Below are 23,097 nucleotides of genomic sequence, written 5' to 3' on the forward strand. Positions count from 1 at the left end.
TTTTCTCCCCAGAAGGTGCTAATTGACTTGCCAAGCATTTGGATATAATTAGTCGATGCAGTTTGCTTGTCGAAAGCTATTGTATTGGGATGAGCGGCAGAGAGAAAACAAGCAACTCTCTCCGGCAAGCTATTGAATAGGGCTGAACTGCCTGGCACAGATTCCATTAAACAAAACCCACAGCCTAATTCTCATTTCCACTGCCATTGGCTGACACACCAGCCTTTACAAAAGACAGGGCACCTCGCAATGGATTGTTCTGTGGCGGAATAATAGTCTCAATTGTTCGCTGCTCCAGAAAATATGAATACACTCTGACAGGGAGGAAACTGCTACAATGAGAGGAAGAAAAGGGAGAGGTTTATAATTTTTATTTAAAATAAACTTTTTAATGGACTACACAGGCACGGTTGCTGCTCAGTCTCTCGACCAGAAGCAATGGCGCAAATAACTGTGACATGGTTTTGTGTGGGTTTCTTTTTTCTAAAGAGGAAAACTTTGAAAACCAGTGGAGAGGGGAATAAGCATCACACAATCACTTAAATAAAACAAGAGACAATATTACAGTGCAAAAGAACAGACAGGCTCTGTTTATGCTGCAGCCGTGCTGCACCTCTGAGAAATCCTGTTTAAAAATAAATTAAAAACACTTTCTAAAGCCCATTGCGTTCCCTTTAATTGGGATTTATACAGCTGTGCACACTCACAAACACACAATCACACACCTTAGTTTATACACATGCGTGTGCCATTAATTTGGAAAAGGCCGACACAGGCTAAAGTCCATGGGAAGACTCTTGTAAGGCCCTCTTAACACTTTTCATCTGTGCGAAACACATTGAGAGACTGCAGGAGGGGCAGACATAAGCCACACAATATTAAGGAGAGTCTCCCGGTTAATACCCTGTGAAGTTTCACTGCAATAGATGGAAAGGAGAAATCAGATCTATGGCTAAAATAGCCCCACATTCAAAGCTACCATGGGGTGGGGTGAGGGGGTGGGATGCAGAGTAAACCAGCTGACAGCTCATGAGTCCTAAAATAATTGTCTGCCAGGATGACAGCAAAGGACACGATGGCGAATTTTGGCAACTGTGCGAAAGTGGAACTGCTTAAGGGAAAACGGCAGGAAGCAGCGATTCATAAACCCCTTGACCAGATCAACAGGCCCATGTTGAGAAGTGTTTTGGCTGACTTGGAAAGATGGTGCTTTGGCTGACTTGGAAAGATGGCGTACTGGGACTTAGGGTCGCCTCCTGTGACAGAAGCACCACCCATATCAACCTCCTCCTGCAAGAAGGCGGAAGTTGCTCAAATTTCCACATGCAGCGCTCTTCCCGATTCCTCCACAGTAAATGTAAAAAAGAGTGATATTCTGTGCAGCTTGCAACAAGCACTAAATACTCTGGACTAACAGCATGGTTGTGGCGCCTAGGGAAGTTTGAGGACTTTGATCTTCTGTGAATTCTGATCTGAAGGGACCCGATTCTCACCTCCCAGACTTAAATTATACTTCCAAATCAGAACGTTGTTCCTCGCTTTGCATTTTCCTAGATTTTCCAATGCAGTTCTTGGCTCCAAATGATAAAAATAAAATCCAGCTTTAGAACCCAAGTATTTTTACATGAACTGTATGTAGTTGAGGAGGGAAAAGCAACATACACCAGCATGTAATCCAGTCACGGTTGTGGAAACCATCGCTCTGGATCAAGTGTCTGTCTCATGGAGGCTATTCTCCTTGGGTCAGTTTAAACATTAAGTCATTTGAGGTGGCACAGTCCTTCCAGTTTTGAAACACGAGGAATCTGGAAGCACCAGGTATTAAAAAAAATAAAATAGCCATCTTAGAAAAACAACTAGGTCAGAAATCTTCTCAGAGAGATGGTAAGCTTTGATGTGCGACATAATTTTCATACCAATGTATGAGGTGGCATAATTACATCCATCTCAAGGGTCCCTGAGGCAGCTGTGGGAAGCTCTTTCGCTGGTGGTGCAGAGAGCTTAGCTGGTTTGTTCTGGTTTCTGTACATGGGTTCAAACTCGCTCTTCTTTGCAAGAAAAAATGATAGCATATTTGAGTAGCAGCTGAAACCTCTTGAGGGACTCACTGATGATGAGCTGGTTAAGAGCTTACCTGGAGCTGCTTCTGGGATAGATGGCATGAAGGGCATCAAATCAATGCTGCGGGAAAATACATCTACTTGGTTTCAACCAGAAAGTAATGTTATAAAAGATTAGTCTAACATCCTGTTCTCAGAATGGCCATCCAGAGACCTATGGGATGCTCACAAACAGGACTTGAGAATCTCTCCTATCGTACGACTGAATGCATATTATTGCTGCGAAGAGATACTCAACTGCTAGTGGTTGGTGCTCGGGAATAAGTCTTCTTGAGATCAGAAAAGGTGTGGAAGGAGTAGATTATGAACCTTCAAGAACCATCAAGAAACAAGAATCATATGACAGAGCTCTGAAGATGGGACCCTAAGCTCTGTTCTGCAATGGAAACATCTCCATGTGAATTGCTACTCCAAAGTATTAAGAGATGCACATACATCACTCATGAAAAGCCACAGGATATTTGCACTCAATGCCATCCATGGCCAAGTGAGGACCAAATGAGTTCTCCTTTTGTTGCTTGGGTAAATTCTGTTGTTTTCTGCTGAGGCTTTGAAGGTGAAGACCTATGATGTTCTCCTGACTATCAGAGGCACACAAGTGGTAATTGTTCTGCTGTACCCAGTGGCTGCAAGCAATTTTCACTGTGAAAATGCCCCACAACCAATCTTCACAGCTAAAGAACTGAGCTGGGGCTTGGCTGTGTAAATAATCCTGTTGGTGGCTGAATACAATCACTGGTGAATCAACAGGTCAAAAATGTCAACAGAGGACTATGGCGCAAGTATTTCTAAGCTCAGTGGTGGGCACCCTTATTGCCAAATGTGCCATAAATTGTAGCTCAGTGGTAGGGCCTTTCTTTGGGGTTCGGACCCCAGAATCTTCGAGCAGGGTTGGGAGAGACCAGTGTCTGAAATCCTGGGCAGCTGCTGCAAGTTAGCCTAGACCAGTGTTCTTCAATCTTGGATCCTGAGATGCTAGAATACAACTTCCATCATCCTCAGTCCGCTTAGCTAATGGTCATGGATGATGTAAGATCTGGGGACCCAAGGGTTGCAGAACACTGATGCACACTGAGCGAGATGGATCAACTGATTGGACTTGGTATAAGGCAACTTCCTGATTTTCTCAGATAGCGGTAGTCTAGCAATGCACCAGAGAACATATCCCACCTTTGAAGTCTTGGTGGTGCCTTCTGGCCAATTGGGCTGGGGAACATGCAGCAGGGGCAACACTAGAGGCACAGAGAGGAATATAGGCTGGACTCTATGCCATAGCCAGGCCCACCGGTACTTTTGCTCCTGGCAAGGTATACTGCAACATCCTCGTCTAGCACCCGGGTCACAAGTTGGCTACAGATGATGAATGCAACAGTGAGCATCTCTGAATCAACTGTAAAGGACTAGGGCACATGCTATGAAGGGAGGAGGGACTGTAAAGAAGATAAAAAAAGGAAAACTGGTTGTTTTATGCTTTTTTTAAAAAAATGGATTATTTTACTCCATTTAGGGAGAAAGCCCCACAATATTTGTAAAAAAACCCAAACGACAACAGACAGACACTTGGCATGCACAGTTAGTTTGAACATTTCCATTTAGATTATCGGCAGCTGATTCCACAGACACTTTTACAGAGGTTTATTTTTTTGTCCTCAAAACAGGTAAAGACAGAACCTTGGAATTAATACCAGCTTGGAAACTGGTCCATACGGGGCTAAAATGAACTAGCCAACAAGAGACACCATTTATATGACTTCTCTTTTCACATTTGTACAGTACAGCGAAGCAGTATTTTACATAAGTGTAGAATTAATGAGTATTCCATTAACACTTTCAAACCAGCACAAAAATGAAGGGAAGTTGTATGCTTGAAAGACAGTCCAATTGTGTGTTTTTTTAAATAAAAAAACGGGCCAATTTCGCATCCATGTTGAAAGTCTGAAAAGAGAGAAAACGGCAAATCTGACTCTCAACTTGGATCTCCAATGGAGAAATGCACAGTGCTATGGGAAGGGTTAAAGCAGTGGACCAGCCTCAAGGTTTGTTGCAAAGCCCATATTATTGGAGCAATGTGGACACAGGGAAACATGGGGCTGGAAGCTGAAGATGGCAGCCCAGGCCAGTGTTGAGTTTCAGTTCAATTACCCCATGACCCAACCCCAATGTGTGGTGCACATTCACCCCCTCAGATCTGCTTCACTGGCTGCTGTTGCCGTGAAAGCACACACCCTTGGGATCTCAGGGTAAGCAACACTGATGTCAGAAAGGTAGAGGGAAGGATCTGACCAGGGGCCGCTGCTTTGTGCTGTGGCCCTGGCCTTTTCTTGTTAAGTTCTGCTCTTAAGTTACAGCTAACCAGTCTTCCTGTTCAACAGGCACAGAGAATATACTGGATGGGGATGGGGAAGGGACCTAGGCTTTAAAGATGAGGTAGAAAGCCAACTGCACTTGCACTGTGAAGGACAAGAGCTTTTCCAATTGGTTACGAAGGCAGAAGAGGAGCAGTAACAACAAGAGACACATTTTGCGCGTGGGCATAACAGGATAGCTCCAGTTGTACGACCGCGAGTAGGAAAACAGCCCCGATTTATATTACGCTACATGATGTACTTGCACATCTCAGCCGGAGAAGCAGAATCATGTTCTTCATGTGCTTTCTCCCACACCACTCCTGAGATGGAAGAGAATCCAGCTTGTTAGATATCTAGATGGAAGGCTACTTAGGTGCCATCATCAGCTCAAGAAAGCTTGCTCTGCAGAAGCCCTTTTGGGCCCGAAATCTGGTTGTGTAAACATCAACTCCCTCCGTAATGACCCCACCCTCACCGGAAACCACTGAACCACCACAGCTCACATTGTACGTACACAACAGAAAACAGAACTCACTGCCTTTAATCTAGAAATCAGCACAGAAAACCCTTAGAGCTTTATTATTGTACCAAAAAAGGGGGAAGGGGGATAAAAATATATATATATTAAACCACTATTTTAGTACATACCCTATTCATAAATAACTGAACTTTTTGTTTGTTTGTTTCCGTTTTGCTGTTGCAAAATTACTCATGGAGATTTTCAGATCACATCACCATTGTAACAAAACAAAATGAAAGTGAGGCTCTCGCATGTTGAATTAAACTGTGCAGAAAAAACGACGACACAAATTTGGGGTTGGGTGCATAATAAACAGTTCTCAGGCCTTGAGGGTTTGAGGAAGGCCAATGGGCCTTTCTCGCTCAGCCTTCCCGCCACAAAAGTTTGTGTCCGTTTTGCGGGTTCTGCTTCGATACGTGGAATATTCTGCGCACACGGGCGAGAAGATGTCAAGCTTGCTGATCTCAGGAAAGTTTGAAGGCCATTCTTTGGATTTGGCAACTTTTCCATTGACGTGGGAGAGGGTATTCCTGCATTTCTTTCAAGCGGCTGAACGCCATTTCTTTCTCATATAAATAGAAACCAATATTTCCACACAGGACATGCAAAGTAGTGCAATGATTACTATACAACAGCCCGCTACTGGGAAGGCAGGACTGGACATCTGTCCCAAGAAGCATCGCTGTAGACGGCGCAGGAGCACGTTTGCTGCTGCGCCCCTCATCTCCAATCCACAGGAAGGAGGAACACGGGCCAGAGCGCAAAATTATAAGGTCCGGACAGCGACAGGGTAAAGGAGCGACAAATGTTCGGCTCCTTTTATTGGGAGTTTTTTTGCCGTGTAATAGTGGATCACTTCCGGAACACTGTCAAACGGGGGGCTGTTCTGGCCCAAAATGTATTTCTCTTTGGTTTTCGCCAGCTTCATGTGCATAAACCCTTGGTTGCTCCTGCGGAAAGGAAGAAAACAAGAAAAAGATTCAGCATGTCAAATCTCTCTCTCTCTCTCTCTCTCTCTGAGCCAGTTTTAGAGAACTCTTAACCAAATTCATGTGCCTGCTCGACTGTAACAAAACCTTTCCGTGGTTTATAAGAAACAGCAAAATTATCAATTAAATCGGTTAAGAACAAGTAAATGACAAAATTTAAAGAACAGTTAAAATGATTTGTAAACTACAAATAGATTAAAACACATCAACGTGTCTGGATAGCCTTGCCTAAACAGAAATATCTGAAGCAGCTGCTGAAAAGGGGACAGTGAAGTTTCCTGGCGGGATGTCAAATTTAAGCGCGGAAAATGCAGTTTTGCAGAAAAGTGGCTCTGACAATATGAGCCTTGCACCAGATTAATTAACCAGCCAACCAATCTGGATGCAAAGGCAAGGTGGGTGGACTGTTTTAAACCCCCACAGGGATCTGAGGAGAGTAATGGGAATGAGTTTCAGGCTGACTGAAATGAGCTGTAGCTGTTATGGAATGTTTATGGACATTCTAACTGAGAAGACGAGGACACGGGTGGCGCTGTGAGTTAAACCACAGAGCCTAGGACTTGCCGATCGGAAGGTCGGCAGTTCGATTCCCCATGACGGGGTGTGCTCCCGTTGCTCGGTCCCTGCTCCTGCCAACCTAGCAGTTTGAAAGCACGTCAAAGTGCAAGTACAGTGGTGCCCCGCAAGACGAATGCCTCGCAAGACGAAAAACTCGCTAGACGAAAGAGTTTTCCGTTTTTTGAGTCGTTCCACAAGACGAATTTCCCTATGGGCTTGCTTCGCAAGACGAAACGTCTTGCGAGTTCTTGCGAGTTTGTTTCCTTTTTCTTAAAGCTGCTAAGCCATTAATAGCCGCTAAGCCGCTAATAGCCGCTAAGCCGCTAATAGCCATGCTTCGCAAGACGAAAAAACCGCAAGACGAAGAGACTCGCGAAACGGATTAACTTCGTCTTGCGAGGCACCACTGTAGATAAATAGGTACCGCTCTGGCGGGAAGGTAAACGGCGTTTCCGTGCGCTGCTCTGGTTCGCCAGAAGTGGCTTAGTCATGCTGGCCACATGACCCGGAAGCTGTACGCCGGCTCCCTCGGCCAATAAAGCGAGATGAGCGCCGCAACCCCAGAGTCGGTCATGACTGGACCTAATGGTCAAGGGTCCCCTTTACCTTTAACTGAGAAGAAGTCTACTGTCAGCACACAAGGGCTGGAGATAACAGCAGATGAGGCTATGTGTCTTTTGTAGGCATTGATGTGAGAGAAAAAGGAGCAAGGACGGTTGCAGTACTGGTCAACCATTAGCATTGTGTGTGCGCGAGTGACATATAATGACAGTGGCATTATACCCAATCACACAAACTAATGGAGAAGGAAAGATCACCAGTGTTGAAGCAATGATTCTTCAACATCAACTTCGTTGGACTGGTCATGTTGTTCTGATGCCTGATTATCGTCCTCCAAAGCAACTACTCTATTCCGAACTTAAAAATGGTAAGCATAATGCTGGTGGTCAACAAAAGAGGTTTAAAGACTGTCTCAAGGCAAATCTAAAAAAATGTAGTATAAACACCGACGACTGGGAAACACTGGCCTTCAAGCGCTCCAGTTGGAGAACAGCCTTTACCAAAGGTGTCATGGGCTTTGAAGACACTCAAACTCAGGACGCAAGGGAGAAACGTGCTAAGAGGAAGGCACGCTTGGTAAATCCGCACCGTGATCAACTCCCGCCTGGAAATGTAAGTCCGCACTGTGGAAGGATGTGTGGATCCAGAATTGGCCTCCACAGTCCCTTATGGACTCATTGTTAAAACCGTGTTTATGGAAGACAATCTTACTCGGCTACGAGGGATTGCCAAAGAAGAAGATACCTAATCACACAAAGTAATGCAAGTCTACAAATGTATACACCTACAGTTAAAATGACAGTGATCCAACTCAACTAGTGACATTATAAACCAGTCCTACTAGTCACTGGCCCCATGACTTCTGCATTCGGCTAGTGGAAATTGTTTGTAAGTCTGAAAAGGCCATTGTACATCAAATGCCTGATCCCTCTGTAGGAAAACAAATCATGCTTTAAGTATTATGCCTAAAGACGGCTTTCGACAGCCCCCATCCCATTCAAAGCACAAAAATCCGAAATATAAAAAAATCTGATGAGAACCCTGGTTGTGTAATTGAAAAGGATCTTCCCATCTTGTGTCAATGGGGCAAAGATATAGCAGTGAGTCATGCATTCCATTCTGCACCTGAAGAGTATGCAGAGATGCAATTTTAAGTTGAGAATAGTTCCTTTATCCCCTCTGAAATTGCCAAAGAATTTTATTTTTTAAAAAGTGAATGTTTCCTGTGAAAAAGCTGAAGGAAATTTCAGGCTCACATTATTCAGATATTCAGGCAATTTTGCGATGAAATGACCCTTCTCTGTAGAGCAGAAATCACTGCAGGCATTGTAATTATAGCTCTGGCAAGCTTAAAAAATCTTGATTTAAATTTCAATTCTTTACAAGAATGAATCTCTTTTGAAACATAATTGCTCTCTAAACGATTTCCTTTAAGCCAAGGGTGACATCTCTAAATACATTATTATGAGCGGATATATTGTTCTGTGCTTTCAGTTCATTATGTTTTCCCCCCTCTGCTAGTAAATGCTTTAAGAGTCTGCCACTAAATTAATGGGATTGCAGAAATAGGTGCATATTAATTCAAGGCTAGAGTGGAGGGCAGTCTGTTTAGATGCCTTTTCAGGCTTAATGCAAGAACGGGATTTACTGGTGGGAATTTCTTGTCAAGTCTGCAGTTTTACTGATTGCATAGGGGGTCTCTAAAAAAAGATTTGTGAGTTTGGTTTGCGATTCAAGGGACTATCAAAGACATGCTGCAAATTGCTAGCCAACCAGTAAAAATGCATGAGGGTTAATAACTATAGTGGATTGATTTGCAGGACTGATTTTTGAGAGGGAACAACTGAAAATCCTCACATAAGCCTCTATAAAAGCAAGTTTAATGTCTTGCAAGGGCTCAAAGCTGCACTGGGGGGGGGGGAGTTGTGATTTTTGTTTCTTATTGTAATGATGAAAATGACATTGAATGGCCTGGAGGAGGATCCGAGGAGAAAAGCGTGCTCAACACTCAACGTGCAGGATAGGATTACTAAGGGCAGAACAAAAAAATTCCTTCCAGTAGCACCTTAAAGACTCTTAACGACTGTAATAGGTTTTACAGTAAGACCTATTACAGTCGTTAAGAGTCGTCAACAGGCTCATCTCAGCTATCTGCCAATCTCCCATTCCCACCACCCTTCTGAGTAATAGCCCTCCCCACCTCCTCACTATATTATAGAAGGATCTGGCAACTTCTGTTTCAGTGTATCTGAAGAAGTATGCATGCACACGAAAGCTCGTACCAAGAACTAACTTAGTTGGTCTTTAAGGTGCTACTGGAAGGAATTTTTTTATTTTGACTATGGCAGACCAACACGGCTACCTATCTGTAACTGGAACCAAGGGCAGAACATTACAGAGACATGGGGCTGCCACAGAAAATGACACTCCCAGACCAAGCTGTCCCACACCCTTCTTCAGGAGTCTTTCACTGCCATCAGAGTGTGCATCTCCTTGCCATATTATAGTGGGGGTGGAGAAATGAATGCCCTGATGCCACATCACAGGAGAAGTGCTAGCACCGTATTTTTCACTCCATAAGACGCACCTGACCATAAGGCGCACCTAGTTTTTAGAGGGGGAATGCAAGGGGGGAAAAATTACCGTATTTTTCGCTCTATAACACGCAACAGACCATAACACGCAAGTAGTTTTTAGAGGAGGAAAACAAGAAAAAAAATATTCTAAACGAAATAGTGGATATATGATTTTTGTGGTTCCTGCTGTGGCCACAGACATGTGATCTGACAGTGAGTTTGGAGTAGCCCAATGCAAAAATCCTGAGGATCCATGTGGATCCATGCTTTGTAACCACGGAGAAGGGAAGGAAGGGGAACCATGGATCCTCTGCTCACGACTGCAGCAGATCCCCCCCGCCACCCACAGGCATTCGCTCCATAACACGCACAGACATTTCCCCTTACTTTCTAGGAGGAAAAAAGTGAGTGTTATGGTGCAAAAAATACGGTATTTAAAGGGAGCGCTGAGCAGAGCCTATATGCACCCCAGGATCTGCTCAGCGCTCCCTTTCACGAGCTGTGTGGAGCATGTGTGCGGCGCTTGCAGGCCTTTCCCCGAGGAGAGAGAAGACCCCAAGAGCCACACACACACTCTGCACGGCTCTTTAAAGGGAGTGTGGCTATCCCTGGCTTTTGCGCAGGGGGGGGGGAGTGACAGAGCATGCGGCTTATGGGATAGCCGCGCGCAGCCTCTCCCGCGCAAGGGGAGCCTTCATCCCCTGCCCGGGAGAAGCTGCGCACGGCTAAGGCTCCCCCAAGAGCCGCGCTCCCTTTAAAGAGCGTGCGGAGCGTGTGTGTGGCTCTTTTCCCTGAGGAGGGAGAAGGGCTGCCCCACCTCGGGGAAAAGCCCCCAAGAGCCGCACACACGCTCCACGTGGCTCTTTAAAGGGAGCGCTGAGCAGAGCCTCCCGCCTGCATTCGCTCCATAAGATGCACACACATTTCCCCTTACCTTTTAAGAGGGGGGAAGTGCGTCTTATAGAGCGAAAAATACGGTAGATGCTAAAGGGTATTAGAACTCGACATAAGAGATGCAGTTTTCACCAGCCATCCCAGCAGTGTCTCCTGCAGCATGCAGGAATCCGACAGAGTGTGACAGGCATTGAAAGGACACTCCCTTGAGTTCCCTCTCAGGCCCTTCACTTCCATCTTCATCTCTGCACAAAGAGGCAAAAACTACTATACCGTGGAACCCTGGTTCTCAAACGCCTTGGTACTCTAAGAACTTTGAACCCAAGTAGTGCAAACTTTTTTCAGAAGCCAAACGTGCTCCGTTTTGAATGTTACGCTTCCGATTTGAGTACTACATTTCCATTTTGAGTGTTGTGCCGAGTTCTGTCTGTTTTTGCTATTTATTTTGCGTTTTTGTTTTTGTGACTGTGTGGAACCCAGTTCTGCTGCTGTGTGACTGCAGCACATTGTTTATTGCTTTCATTTTCTGGATCAATGGTCTCGTTAGATAGTAAAATTCATGTTAAATTTTAGGGGTTGTTTTTAAAAGCCTGGAACGGATTAATCCATTTTGCATTACTTTCTATGGGAAAGCGCACCTTGGTTTTGGAACGCTTTGGTTTTGGAACAGGCTTCCGGAACGGATTAAGTCTGAGAACCCAAGGTACCACTGTATGCATCCCCCATACATTCCCTTTGATTTTGCTGCTTGACATTTTTTCACTACACAAGGAGGGAAAAGCGTGAGATTGGAAGCTTTCCAAAATCAGCAGCCTGACTCCCTGCACTGCAGACTCCGACCCAGCACCCTTATCGCAGAAGTGAAACACACTTTGCTTCTCCACATGTTGTGTTTTTCTTTCTTTCTTTCTAATAACGACAGAAATTGTTCTAGGACTTGTCCCCGGCAGATCGCCACCCAACCTGCAGGCCTGCCACTCCAATTGCTGTGTCCCTCTCTGCTTTGCAGAAAGAGCCTATCAGCTGGGAGTCATGTGCCACAGACGGATCTTTAACTGTGAAGCTTCCATCTCCAGAGACAATTGCTCCTCTGCCCTGCTACTCTGGCAACAACTCCACTTTGTTTTCGTGGTCCCAGTATCCAGCCCGTCCATCTGCTGTAGCCAGCCAGGCAAAGTTTACAATCTTAAGGAGCAACATCAAAAGGCAGAGACACTTTTGTTCGGCTACATCACGCTAAACCACTTGAACTTTACAACAGCTGGATCCTTCCACAAAAGCAGTGGGTGTGCACAGCCTGTCTTTTAAAAGAGATATGCCGAAAGGCAAAAAGCATAGTTAATGATTGACCCAGCAAAGATTAAGGGGAAATATCTGGGCGGGTAACTGAATGCTCTGCTAAACTGGAAGACAGCTTTTTGGCCACCAATGACCAGCACAGGTTGATGTGGGCCAGCAGGCTAGCAAAGACTTTTGTAGGCTACTAAAGGTCCATATAGTTAAAGCTATGGTTTTTCCAGTAGTGATGTATGGAAGTGAGAGCTGGACCATAAAGAAGGCTGATCGCCAAAGAATTGATGCTTTCAAATTATGGTGCTGGAGGAGACTCTTGACTGCATGGACTGCAAGAAGATCAAACCTATCCATTCTGAAGGAAATCAGCCCTGAGTGCTCACTGGAAGGAAAGATCCTGAGGCTGAGGCTCCAATACTTTGGCCACCTCATGAGAAGAGAAGACTCCCTGGAAAAGACCCTGATGTTGGGAAAGATGGAGGGCACAAGGAGAAGGGGACAACAGAGGACGAGATGATTGGACAATGTTCTCGAAACTACCAGCATGAGTTTGACCAAACTGCGGGAGGCAGTGGAAGACAGGAGTGCCTGGCGTGCTCTGGTCCATGGGGTCACGAAGAGTCAGACATGACTAAATGACTAAACAACAACAACTTTTGTAGCCTTGCTTGCCTGGCTGAATTAAAGCACAGCCGTTCTCCGGTAAGAGCAGGCTTGAAGAACGAAGTCAGGGTGAGCTATGTACTTCCCAAATGAACCAGAGCAGTAGCTTAATGATTAACCGGCTGAAAGCACCTATTTGATGCAAGAGCTATAATGGAGATGTATGTGGGAGAATGCTGGCAGAAAGGAAGTCAAACCTGGCATCCTTGGGGGAGGAAACAAGCTATGTGATGAGATAAGGGCAGAATTGCACAATGTCTTGGGGGAAGAAAGAGAATGACTAAATAAACTTATGAAATCTCCCCTTGTTTTGGTAATTAAGAGAGAGTCTGACTAATAACTGGCGAAGGATGGATGCGATCTCGTAAATTCCATTGCCATGCACTCGGTGACTCTGGAAATTCCTTTTAAGACGACGGCAGGACAGGAACTCTGTGATCTTCTGAAATGGTTCTAAGTTCTCAGCCCTGGCCTTCACATACATAGCAGGTTAGACTGTAAAACTGTTCCTAGACAGTTCACCTTACAAATGAGGAACTTGAATGCTCTCTGCACCAAATTCCTTGCACATAGAAAACCAGTGTGTCGGGGAGAAGGGTTCTATCCTAGTCTTCTTCCTGAGGTGCTACTTTTCAATGCGCAAAGAATGTACATTGGAATATGGGAGTCATTTTGGACTCACAGCTGTCCATGGAGGCACAGGTCAAATCTGTGTCCAGGGCAGCTGTTTACCAGCTCCATCTGGTACGTAGACTGAGACCCTATCTGCCTGCGGACTGCCTCGCCAGAGTGGTGCATGCTCTAGTTATCTCCCGCTTGGACTACTGCAATGCGCTCTACGTGGGGCTACCTTTGAAGGTGACCCGGAAACTACAACTAATCCAGAATGCGGCAGCTAGACTGGTGACTGGGAGCGGCTGCTGAGACCATATAACACCAGTCTTGAAAGACCTACATTGGCTCCCAGTACGTTTCTGAGCACAATTCAAAGTGTTGGTGCTGACCTTTAAAGCCCTAAATGGCCTCGGTCCAGTATATCTGAAGGGGCATCTCCACCCCCATCGTTCTACCCGGACACTGAGATCCAGCACTGAGGGCTTTCTGGCGGTTCCCTCACTGCGAGAAGCCAAGTTACAGGGAACCAGGCAAAGGGGCTTCTCAGTAGTGGCACCCTCCCTGTGGAATGCCCTCCCACCAGATGTTAAAGAGAACAACAACTACCAGACTTTTAGAAGACATCTGAAGGCAGCCCAGTTTAGGGGAGCTTTTAATGTTTGATGTATTACAGTATTTTAATATTTTTTTTTGTCAGCCGCCCAGAGTGGCTGGGGAAGCCCAGCCAGATGGGCGGGGTATAAATGAATTATTATTATTATTATTATTATTATTATTATTATTATTATTATTATTCAGGCTTGAAATTTCCCCGCCTACACTCTAAAGTAATACAGTCCAGAAAAAGTTTTATTACATTATGAGCAGCAGTGTAGACTGAACCATAGTTATGCAATCATGAGAGACAGTAGCTTTCAGTGGTCAGGGTATCAAGATTGATAAAGTTGTGTCCCCTAACAAATGTTACGTTTGCTCGATAAGAAATTTATGTCCTTGGCAGTTAATCTCCTGTCCTTGACAGTCAATCTCCAAGAGGCATTTGACATAGCCAAGGGATCATGTGATGAAATCCACCATGTGACTTAGGCCAAAGCTACCCATGTGAGGGCAGAGGACCCAGAATACAGATAACCATATTTGGAATTGGCAGGACGAGACATAGGTGAGCAGAGAGGCTTGAAGTGGGGCACAACCAGGAGGTGTTGGTGCCTAATTTAAAAGGCACTTACACCGCAGAGAGTTTTCCCACAATCTGTCTTTGTTAACCCCAGAAGCCCAGAAAAATAAAGCTTTCTGTAGCCTAGTTAAAGGCTTTCTCAGCACCAGGTATCCGTAAAATTGGTCAGCGAATCCAATGGCAGTCAAGAGATCTTTGTGGTGATTGCTTGCCACTAGGCCTAAGAACAGAAGGCATAGCCTTCAACCTGCCTTACAAACTGCTCAGAACTACTCATAAAAAGTAGGCAATGATTCCCTCAAGAAGATAGCCAAGATCCAAATAGTATGGGAACCAGCCCTACTAGAAAAACTAACCAATAAACTGAAACTGACACAGGGACAAATAGAAGAAGACACCTTCACCCCGGTATGGCTCCCCTTTATCACATACACAGCCCAACAAGACAACAGCAAAAATCCACCAACAGCATACAAATCAATATGGCTAACCTGATCCAAAACACCCACCCACCCCACTCACACGCGAAAAGAAAGACCATCACAGGCAACCACAAATGAATAACCACACCCTAGGCCAACCCCAACCTCTCTCACCACCAAAGGAACACAAACGAACAACAAAGAACCTGCATAAGCCATATATATATATATATATATATATATATATATATATATATATATATGCTTTCGTAGATTTTCACGGGTACAGGAATGCAGGTTTTGGTGTCTTCGGGTGTCTTCCCGTGTAAGAGTTGGGGTGTCTAGGCGACGTTTCGACGAGGTCTCACTCGTCATCTTCAGGCTGGTGCTTTCGGCTTCTTGTTACTGGAACAGAGCAGGATCTCAGTGTTTGAGTGATGCCCCAAACTCTACGGTCTCCCCAAGATACACAAAGAAGGAACACCACTCAGACCAATAGTCAGCTCCATAGGCTCACCTCTACAAAATCTCGCTAAATTTCTCGCTAAGCAACTTCAGCCCTATGCAGAATCTATCGCTTCACACGTTACAAACTCCTTCCAGTTCATAGAAACAATAAAGAAGCAAAACCTACATCCCGATGACCTACTTGTGAGCTTCGATGTTGTATCTCTCTTCACACAAGTGCCCATTAATGAAGCCTTGACAGCCATTCAAAACAAATACAATCCCCCCGAATACATCCTGGACCTGACCAACCACTGCCTAACCAACACGTACTTCATCCACAATGGACAAAGATACAAACAGATAGAAGGAGCACCTATGGGATCACCCCTCTCTCCGGTCATCGCAAATCTGTACATGGAACACTTTGAAACCAATGCTTTAGACAAGTCAGAACACAAACCCAAACTTTGGCTCAGATATGTTGACGACACCTTTGTAATTTGGCCACACGGGAAGGAAAAACTAGATAGCTTCCTCACACATCTCAACAGCCTACACCCCAAAATACAATTCACTATGGAAATAGAAGCCAACAACCAACTTCCCTTCCTTGACGTCCTAATCTACAAAAAACCTGATGGCTCCCTAGGACACACTATCTACCGGAAAAAAACACACACCAACCGCTACTTACATGCACAATCACACCACCACCCTGCACAAATAAACTCCGTAGCCAAGACTCTCATCTCCAGAACCAAACGCCTGGCTGACAAAGACCACTTGACAACTGAGTTACAGAATCTCTCAAATGTGTTAATCGCCAACGGATACCAGCAAAACAGGGTTACGAAGCTAATCCAAAAAGAAACACCCCCCAAAAACCAAGACACAGAAGAAAACAATGGCATGGCCCTCCTTCCTTATATCAAGGGCACTACAGATAAAATTAGCAAAATCCTCCATAAACACAATATCAAAACAGCCTTTTGCACCAACCAAAAAATAGCCAATATCCTCAGAAACCCCAAAGATAAAATCCAGCTAGAAAACCAAGGGGTCTATGAAATACCCTGCAAAGTCTGCCCAGCCACGTACATTGGACAAACAAACAGACGAATAAATGCACGTATCGCAGAACACAAGAATGCCGTCAAAAAAGAAGAAAAAACTTCCTCTCTTTACCAACACATGAAAGAAACAGGACACGAAATCAATTTTGCAGATTCCAAATTGCTCTTTAACATGGAACATCACCACAAGAGAATAATCATGGAAGCCATCGAGATAGAGAAACACCCTCACAACATGAACAAGCGTGACGACACGTCCCGCCTGCCAGACATCTGGAAATTAGCCCTCCCCACAAAAACCGACACCAGAACCAGAGGCACACAGAACGCCATCTCCAATCAACCACACCAGACCCAAACCCAGACCCTCTCCACAGATAAATTACAGACACCATCCAGTAGCCAAACCATAGTGGCACCTCCGGATGCTGCACCCCCCTGCAATCCCTACACAGATCTGGCTGGCACAGGGCACAAAACCACAGCTCGCCCCTATACACGAAGCCAAGCCAGAGCACAACTATTTGCAGTACAGCCATCTTCTCAGAAAAACTCTCCACAAGTTCAAGAGGTCAAGACACGAAAGCTTTAGCAACTAATCCACACCTAATGACCCTCCTAAGTGGTACTCAGAATATCACTCAAGAAATCACTCAAGATATCCCTCAAGTAATTAATGAACAAAAGAAGAAAAGGCACACTAACCTGGGAACTTCCTCTCTGCCCAGAACGTTGGAGGCTATACACCACACCCCCTCAACAGTATTTATAGGAACTCAAACACTGAGATCCTGCTCTGTTCCAGTAACAAGAAGCCGAAAGCACCAGCCTGAAGATGACGAGTGAGACCTCGTCGAAACGTCGCCTAGACACCCCAACTCTTACACGGGAAGACACCCGAAGACACCAAAACCTGCATATATATATATATATATATATATATATATATATATATATATATATATATATATATGTACATATAGTAAGTAAAATAGAAACATCGCCACCCGATCCCCACATCTCCCCCCCACCTCTTTCCCCCTTTTCTTCCTAATGTCTCAGCAAATGAAACTGATTTGTAAAAATGTTACATGGGGGGGAAAAATACGAGAGAGAGACATTGCAAACACTTTTGTAAATCAAGAAAATCTTTAATAAAAAAATAAAGAAGATAGCCAAGATCTGCATTTTTCTAACATAAGCACAATCAGATGCAATCGGCACCCTGTTAAGCTGTTGCAGCCTTCTCTGTAGCTACTGAATTTTGTACTTGCACCTGACCCTTCCAACCTTAAGAATGACAATAAAGCTTCAGCTGTTTCCAGGCTATTTCCCTACAACTTATCACAAAATGAAAATAAAGAAATATAACAACAGCAACATTATGTTTCAAGAGTTGATTTATGCATTATGCAGAATGAAATGGTAGAATTTTCTACTTGTAAAGGTAAAGGTAACGGGACCCCTGACCATTAGGTCCAGTCGTGACCGACTCTGGGGTTGCGGCGCTCATCTCACATTATTGGCTGAGGGAGCCGGCGTACAGCTTCCAGGTCATGTAGCCAGCATGACTAAGCCGCTTATGGTGAACCAGAGCAGCGCACGGAAATGCTGTTTACCTTCCCACCAGAGCGGTACCTATTTATCTACTTGCACTTTGATGTGCTTTCGAACTGCTAGGTTGGCAGGAGCAGGGACCGAGCAATGGGAGCTCACCCCGTCGCGGGGATTCGAACCGCTGACCTTCTGATCGGCAAGTCGTAGGCTCTGTGGTTTAACCCACAGCGCCACCCACGTCTCTACTTGTACCACCACTTTAATATGCAGGTGGTGGTCATATTACTATTTGTGTGTGCATAGCCTAGGAGGTGCGAGATTATAATTATCTTTTTAATGGAGAAATTGTAATCAGGATCCCATAACGGAAGTGGTACAGTCCAGAATTCTGCCACTTCCATTTATGTATTCTTGTAATGAAGCTCACGGATTTCTGAAGTGTGCACCTGAAAATGTAAAGTGTGAATGTGACGAAACACATTTGGAAACATGTGTTACCGGAGAGGTTTGCTCAACAGAGAGCTGTGATTGGCCACAGCTCACCCTGTGGTCAACACAAGGGCAGGAAGACATCCTGTGTCTGGGAGCCAAGTCACATGATGCTTGGAAGTGTCAGCTATCATATGAGAATCCCCTCACTCGGAAAGCTTGCCTTTTTGGGGGAAAGGGACTGTGCTGACGTGAAGAAACAGCTCTGTCCATGAGTGCTGATCTGCAATTAGATGTCTCGCACAGCCAAACTATCGGACGACCGTAGCAAATGGCCAAGGCGCAGTGAGAGTTGTATAATATATTAGGAGCTGTTGCCAGAGTCTTTCACTGTAAAGGAGGCTGAGAAGTGGTATCCCCCAAGTGCTACCTTTTATAAGCTAAAAGCTCCTAAGAGCTTTGGGGTTAGCCCATAACTGCCACCCACTTTCCCCTTTGCAATCCCCGGGCGCATGTGATTGGCTAACAGCAATGTCAAACCGGTGTGTCAATGAGGCCCTGCAGGATGGAGTAATGGGGAACAAAACTCCAGGCAAGGCTTTTGATAAGAGCACAGTGTGCATGTGTGTCATTCCTGGTTCCTTTGATACCCCATCCAGAAGGAACAAACCACAATTAGAGGGCCTTCTGAGCAAAGGAACCTGTCCAATTAACACTGCCAAGCTGCACAATGAGGAACAAAGCTGTTCCTACCTTTGGGGGGGGGATACAATACTGTCCCACCAAAACAAGAAGAAAATTGATCATCCAGAGGATTATCAAACATTCTCTGTTTGACAGACACCCCCTCCTCTTAATGGGAACCACCCCATTCCTAATAATAAAGGCATTTAATAATACATCACACATCTTTGCAGCTGCCGGGGCATATTGCCTACAGCAGTGTGTTGCTTCCCTAAGACCTCTTACTTTCAGTTGTAATTGCTTAATGCATTTTTCATGAAGAGCACAGGGTAATAGTTATGTTAAATTGCCTCCTTTTTCATGATAAAATGACTTTAAAACACTTGCATGTAACATTTATGCAATTGCAGGCAGTGCAAGTGCCCAGTGATTATGACCCTATTACTTGGAATCCCTGCGCATTGTGTCAGGTTCACTTCATCTTGAAGAAGAAAGGGAGGATTGTCACTCCCAATCAGAACAAAACTGATTTTTCCTCTACCGAGCTGTATTTCTGAAGCAGCTCCTGCTCAACTTCATCATGCCCAGAGGCTGCTTTTGACCACCTCAATTTGGCACCCACTGAAATACAGGCTCTTTGCTTGGAATCGTCAATGGCAGTGGACCGGGTATCCTAAGCACTGATTGCTTAAGACCACAGCTAATCCTGCTGGGTTCAAATGGAAGCAAAAGGCACTGGAAGCGCCCCCCCCCCCAACAGCAAGGTGTCTTGTGGACACAGTTATTTCCTCGATTACGGTCCGCTTCAGAAACTGAACAGGAATGTTCATGCATGTTTCTTAGACCATCACCCTGTTGCTTTTGTAGAAATCAACGTCCTTCCCCGGACAGACACGGGAGCTACTGGCAGCTTTTGTGACCTCAAAGGGAAGATGCTTCATAGCTAGACAAGGAAATGCTGCCCAAACCAGCAAGCCTCTAGAACAGCCTTTCTCAATATGTGGGCCCCCCAGATGTTGTTGAACTACAACTCCCACCACCCCTAGCAAGACCAGAGCTCGGGGATGATGGGAGTTGTCCAACAACATCTGGGGACCCACAGGTTGAGAAAATCTCTCCTCTCACTCTTCTTGTGGCATTTAGTCAGTTCTGCAGGTGTCATTTACCTTCCTATACTCTGTATCACCAGCACCAAGTTTGGGGGGCACACGAGGGGCCAAGGCTCCCTCCAAATTTTCAATGAAGGGGCCGGGGCCCCTAAAGTTCTGTGGGGCCACGCACACATGGCACAGAGCATCCGCGCGACACGTTGTCATGGCCCGCTGTGTGTACAAGTGATATCAGCAGGCCATGGGCCTGCTGACACTGTGTGCACACCACACGGATGTGCGGACATCATGCATGCACACTGCAGGGCCTGGATGCACAACGTGGTATGTCATGTGGCCCTGGGACCCCTCAATCATGGGAGCAAAGCAGAGCGGCAGCTCTGTATTATTGGCTGCCTCAGGTGGGGCAGGAAAACCACTTGGGCAAGTCTAGTATGAGAGGGGTGAGAACTGTGTATGGGTTTTTGTTGTTGCAGCCTGGTGTCTCTGAAAAATTTTACACATCATTTGGGAAGACAGGCAAACTAATGCCAGTGTACTGGAAGAAGCAACGATCACCAGTGTTGAAGCAAGGATTCTTCAACATCAAGTTTGTTGGACTGGCCATGTTGTGTAGATGCCTGATGATCGTCTTCCAAAGCAACTACTCTATTCCGAACTTAAAAATGGAAAGTGTAATTCTGGTGGTCAACAAAAAAGGTTTAAAGACTCTCTCAAGGCAAATCTAAATAAATGTAGTATAAACACCGACAACTGGGAAACACTGGCCTGCAAGGGCTTGAATTGGAGAACAGCCTTTACCAAAGGTGTCCTGGGCATTGAAGATGCTCAAACTCAGGATGCAAGGGAGAAATGTGCTAAGAGGAAGGCACGTTTGGCAAACCCTCACTGTGATCAACTCCCGCCCAGAAACCTATGTCCCCAACTGTGGAAAGACGTGTGGATCAAGAATTGGCCTCCACAGTCACTTATGGACTCGCTCTTAAGACTGTGTTCATGGAAGACAATCTTACTTGGCTACGAGTGATCACCAAAGAAGAAAAGAAGGAGGAGGAGGAGGAGGAGACTGATCACCAAAGAAGAAGAAGCCCCACCCTAAGTGTGAGGGCCTGGAAGACCCTGGCTCAAATTCCACCTCCACTATAAACTCTGAAAGGTGACCTCTCAGTAGCTCACTATTTGCTATGGAGGACAATTATATTACTCTACCTTTCAGGACTGTTTTAAAGTTTACAGAGATCATGTATGTGATGCACCCTGAAAGCCTGAAATGTGCTACTCAAGAGACTATTAGTAGCTGGTAGTAAGTACTGCTGTGGGGGACACCCTTCTTTCTGTCAATAAATTGTCTGGGTAGACTGTCAGTTCCGATCTGTTAAAAACAGCCTGTCTTCTCCAGCAATCCTGACACAGGCCTTGGAACATCTCACACTGCCAAGTCTAAAATGTAGGACCAAAATGCCACGATGGTGAGAACTGATTTCCGTGGCCTGCTTGGTCTTGCTGTTATTCCACGATGACGCCCACTGCCACATTTGGAACACGGTCAAATGATGGATTTCTGTCTTGAGAAAAGAATGAGGGAAATCAGGAGGCTATCCTAACTCATTCTCACCCTGTCTTTCTTTCTCTGTTGAAAAAAGACTGACATCTCTATTTACCCAATCCATTTACTTCCTGGAATTTACAGCTCTCTTCTTGTTTGGTAACGTGCAGCTCTCAGCAGGAGAATGCAGCTGATTTGCCCAATGAAACAGCCTCCAGTTAAGTAAATGGCAACATTTTCTTTCTTTCTTTCTTTTAAAAAAGAGAGATCAAGTAAACGTGAGGTTTTTTTCTCAAAACAGGGTGGAAGAACAAGAAGGATTAAGCTTTCAACAGTCAGTTTTGACAGCTAAGTCAGAACTGAAATTTATTTGCCAGATTTTGTAGAACTTATCAGAAAGACAAAAGGTAGTGGCCGCCACTCATATGCGCAGGTGTGTACACGTCCAAATGTTCTGCATTCTAGATGCTGCATTAACTGTCTGCAAAAGATGATGCCCAGCCAAACTGAATCCATGTGCTCCCCTTTCAGCCGACTCCCAAGTTCATTTAAAACTGTTGCTTGTGTTTCACTGACTTGAGCAAGCGAAGTGAACAAGTCCTGGGCGAGGAAGACCAACAAGCTACCTGTTTCAATGTGTAACATAAAGGTTCCTTCCTTCAAATTGAATGTCTGCTTATATGAGCAAAGTCCCCCTTGTGCCGTTAGCTTTATGAAAGTAGGAAAGCAAAGACAAAATGTCCACAGAGACCCTTCATTGCAACGTAGGAGTTGATGGGCATGGGCCTACATGAAATATGTTGAACGGCAATGAAAACTGGGAACCTTGCCAGGGGGAAAGTCCCAGGCTTGTACCTGAGCATTTATACCTTACAAAGACATCCTTACAAAGCCATTTTCTGGCTGCATCACTTTCAGAACTTAAGCAGAGGAAAGTCAAGTCAGAAGCAGCCCTGCTGATGATCTCCTCCTAATTGTAGCACCCACAACTGGAAGAGGTAGCAATTCAGCGGATGAAGCTATCCTTGTAAGAAGGTGAATGAGAAATAATTATGGTGGTGTTTTTTTTGGGGGGGGGGGGTTTAAATCTATGCAAGTGCTTGATGGTTCGATTCTGCTGCCTGGAGTGCTCAACTCGTTGATCTGGGGTTGGGTTGGGGGGCGCGAGGTTCTTTCTGAGAGCCAAACGTGCAGCAATATTTCATTCTATATCTGACAGCTACTATCTTTGCCGAGCAATTAGCACAGTGCCTCTCCTCTGGCTCCGGTTGACATCATGCAGCTCTGAAGCATCACCCCCAAGAAGTCAGGAAGCTAAAGCACTAGTGTCAGCTGCTTTTAGTAAGAAAGGGTTTTCCTTTTTTTAATCAGCTGCTTTGAAAAGAGGGACAAAAGATGGAGAAACCTGGTGGACAGCATCAAATGACAGGGCTGCCGGCAGAAAGCCAGCTTGCAGACAGCAGGGGCCCCTGTCACTTCTGCTTAAATGCTAGGTGGACTCAGAATACGGTTT

At 45.2% G+C, this 23,097-nt stretch overlaps 1 protein-coding gene across 1 annotated transcript in view; it reads right to left on the reverse strand.

The window, feature by feature from the left end:
* Positions 1-3,740: 3,740 nt before the first annotated feature.
* Positions 3,741-23,097, reverse strand: part of SHB (SH2 domain containing adaptor protein B) — a 166,201-nt gene continuing 146,844 nt past the window's right edge. The window contains exon 6 of the mRNA XM_081176684.1: positions 3,741-5,938. Within this exon, the coding sequence (XP_081032810.1) occupies positions 5,755-5,938 (184 nt within the window). The 3' untranslated portion in view covers positions 3,741-5,754. The remainder of the gene's footprint in view (positions 5,939-23,097) is intronic.

The sequence above is a fragment of the Podarcis bocagei genome (assembly GCF_964188305.1).
Source record: "Podarcis bocagei genome assembly, chromosome: 17".
Classification (NCBI taxonomy): Eukaryota; Metazoa; Chordata; class Lepidosauria; order Squamata; family Lacertidae; genus Podarcis; species Podarcis bocagei.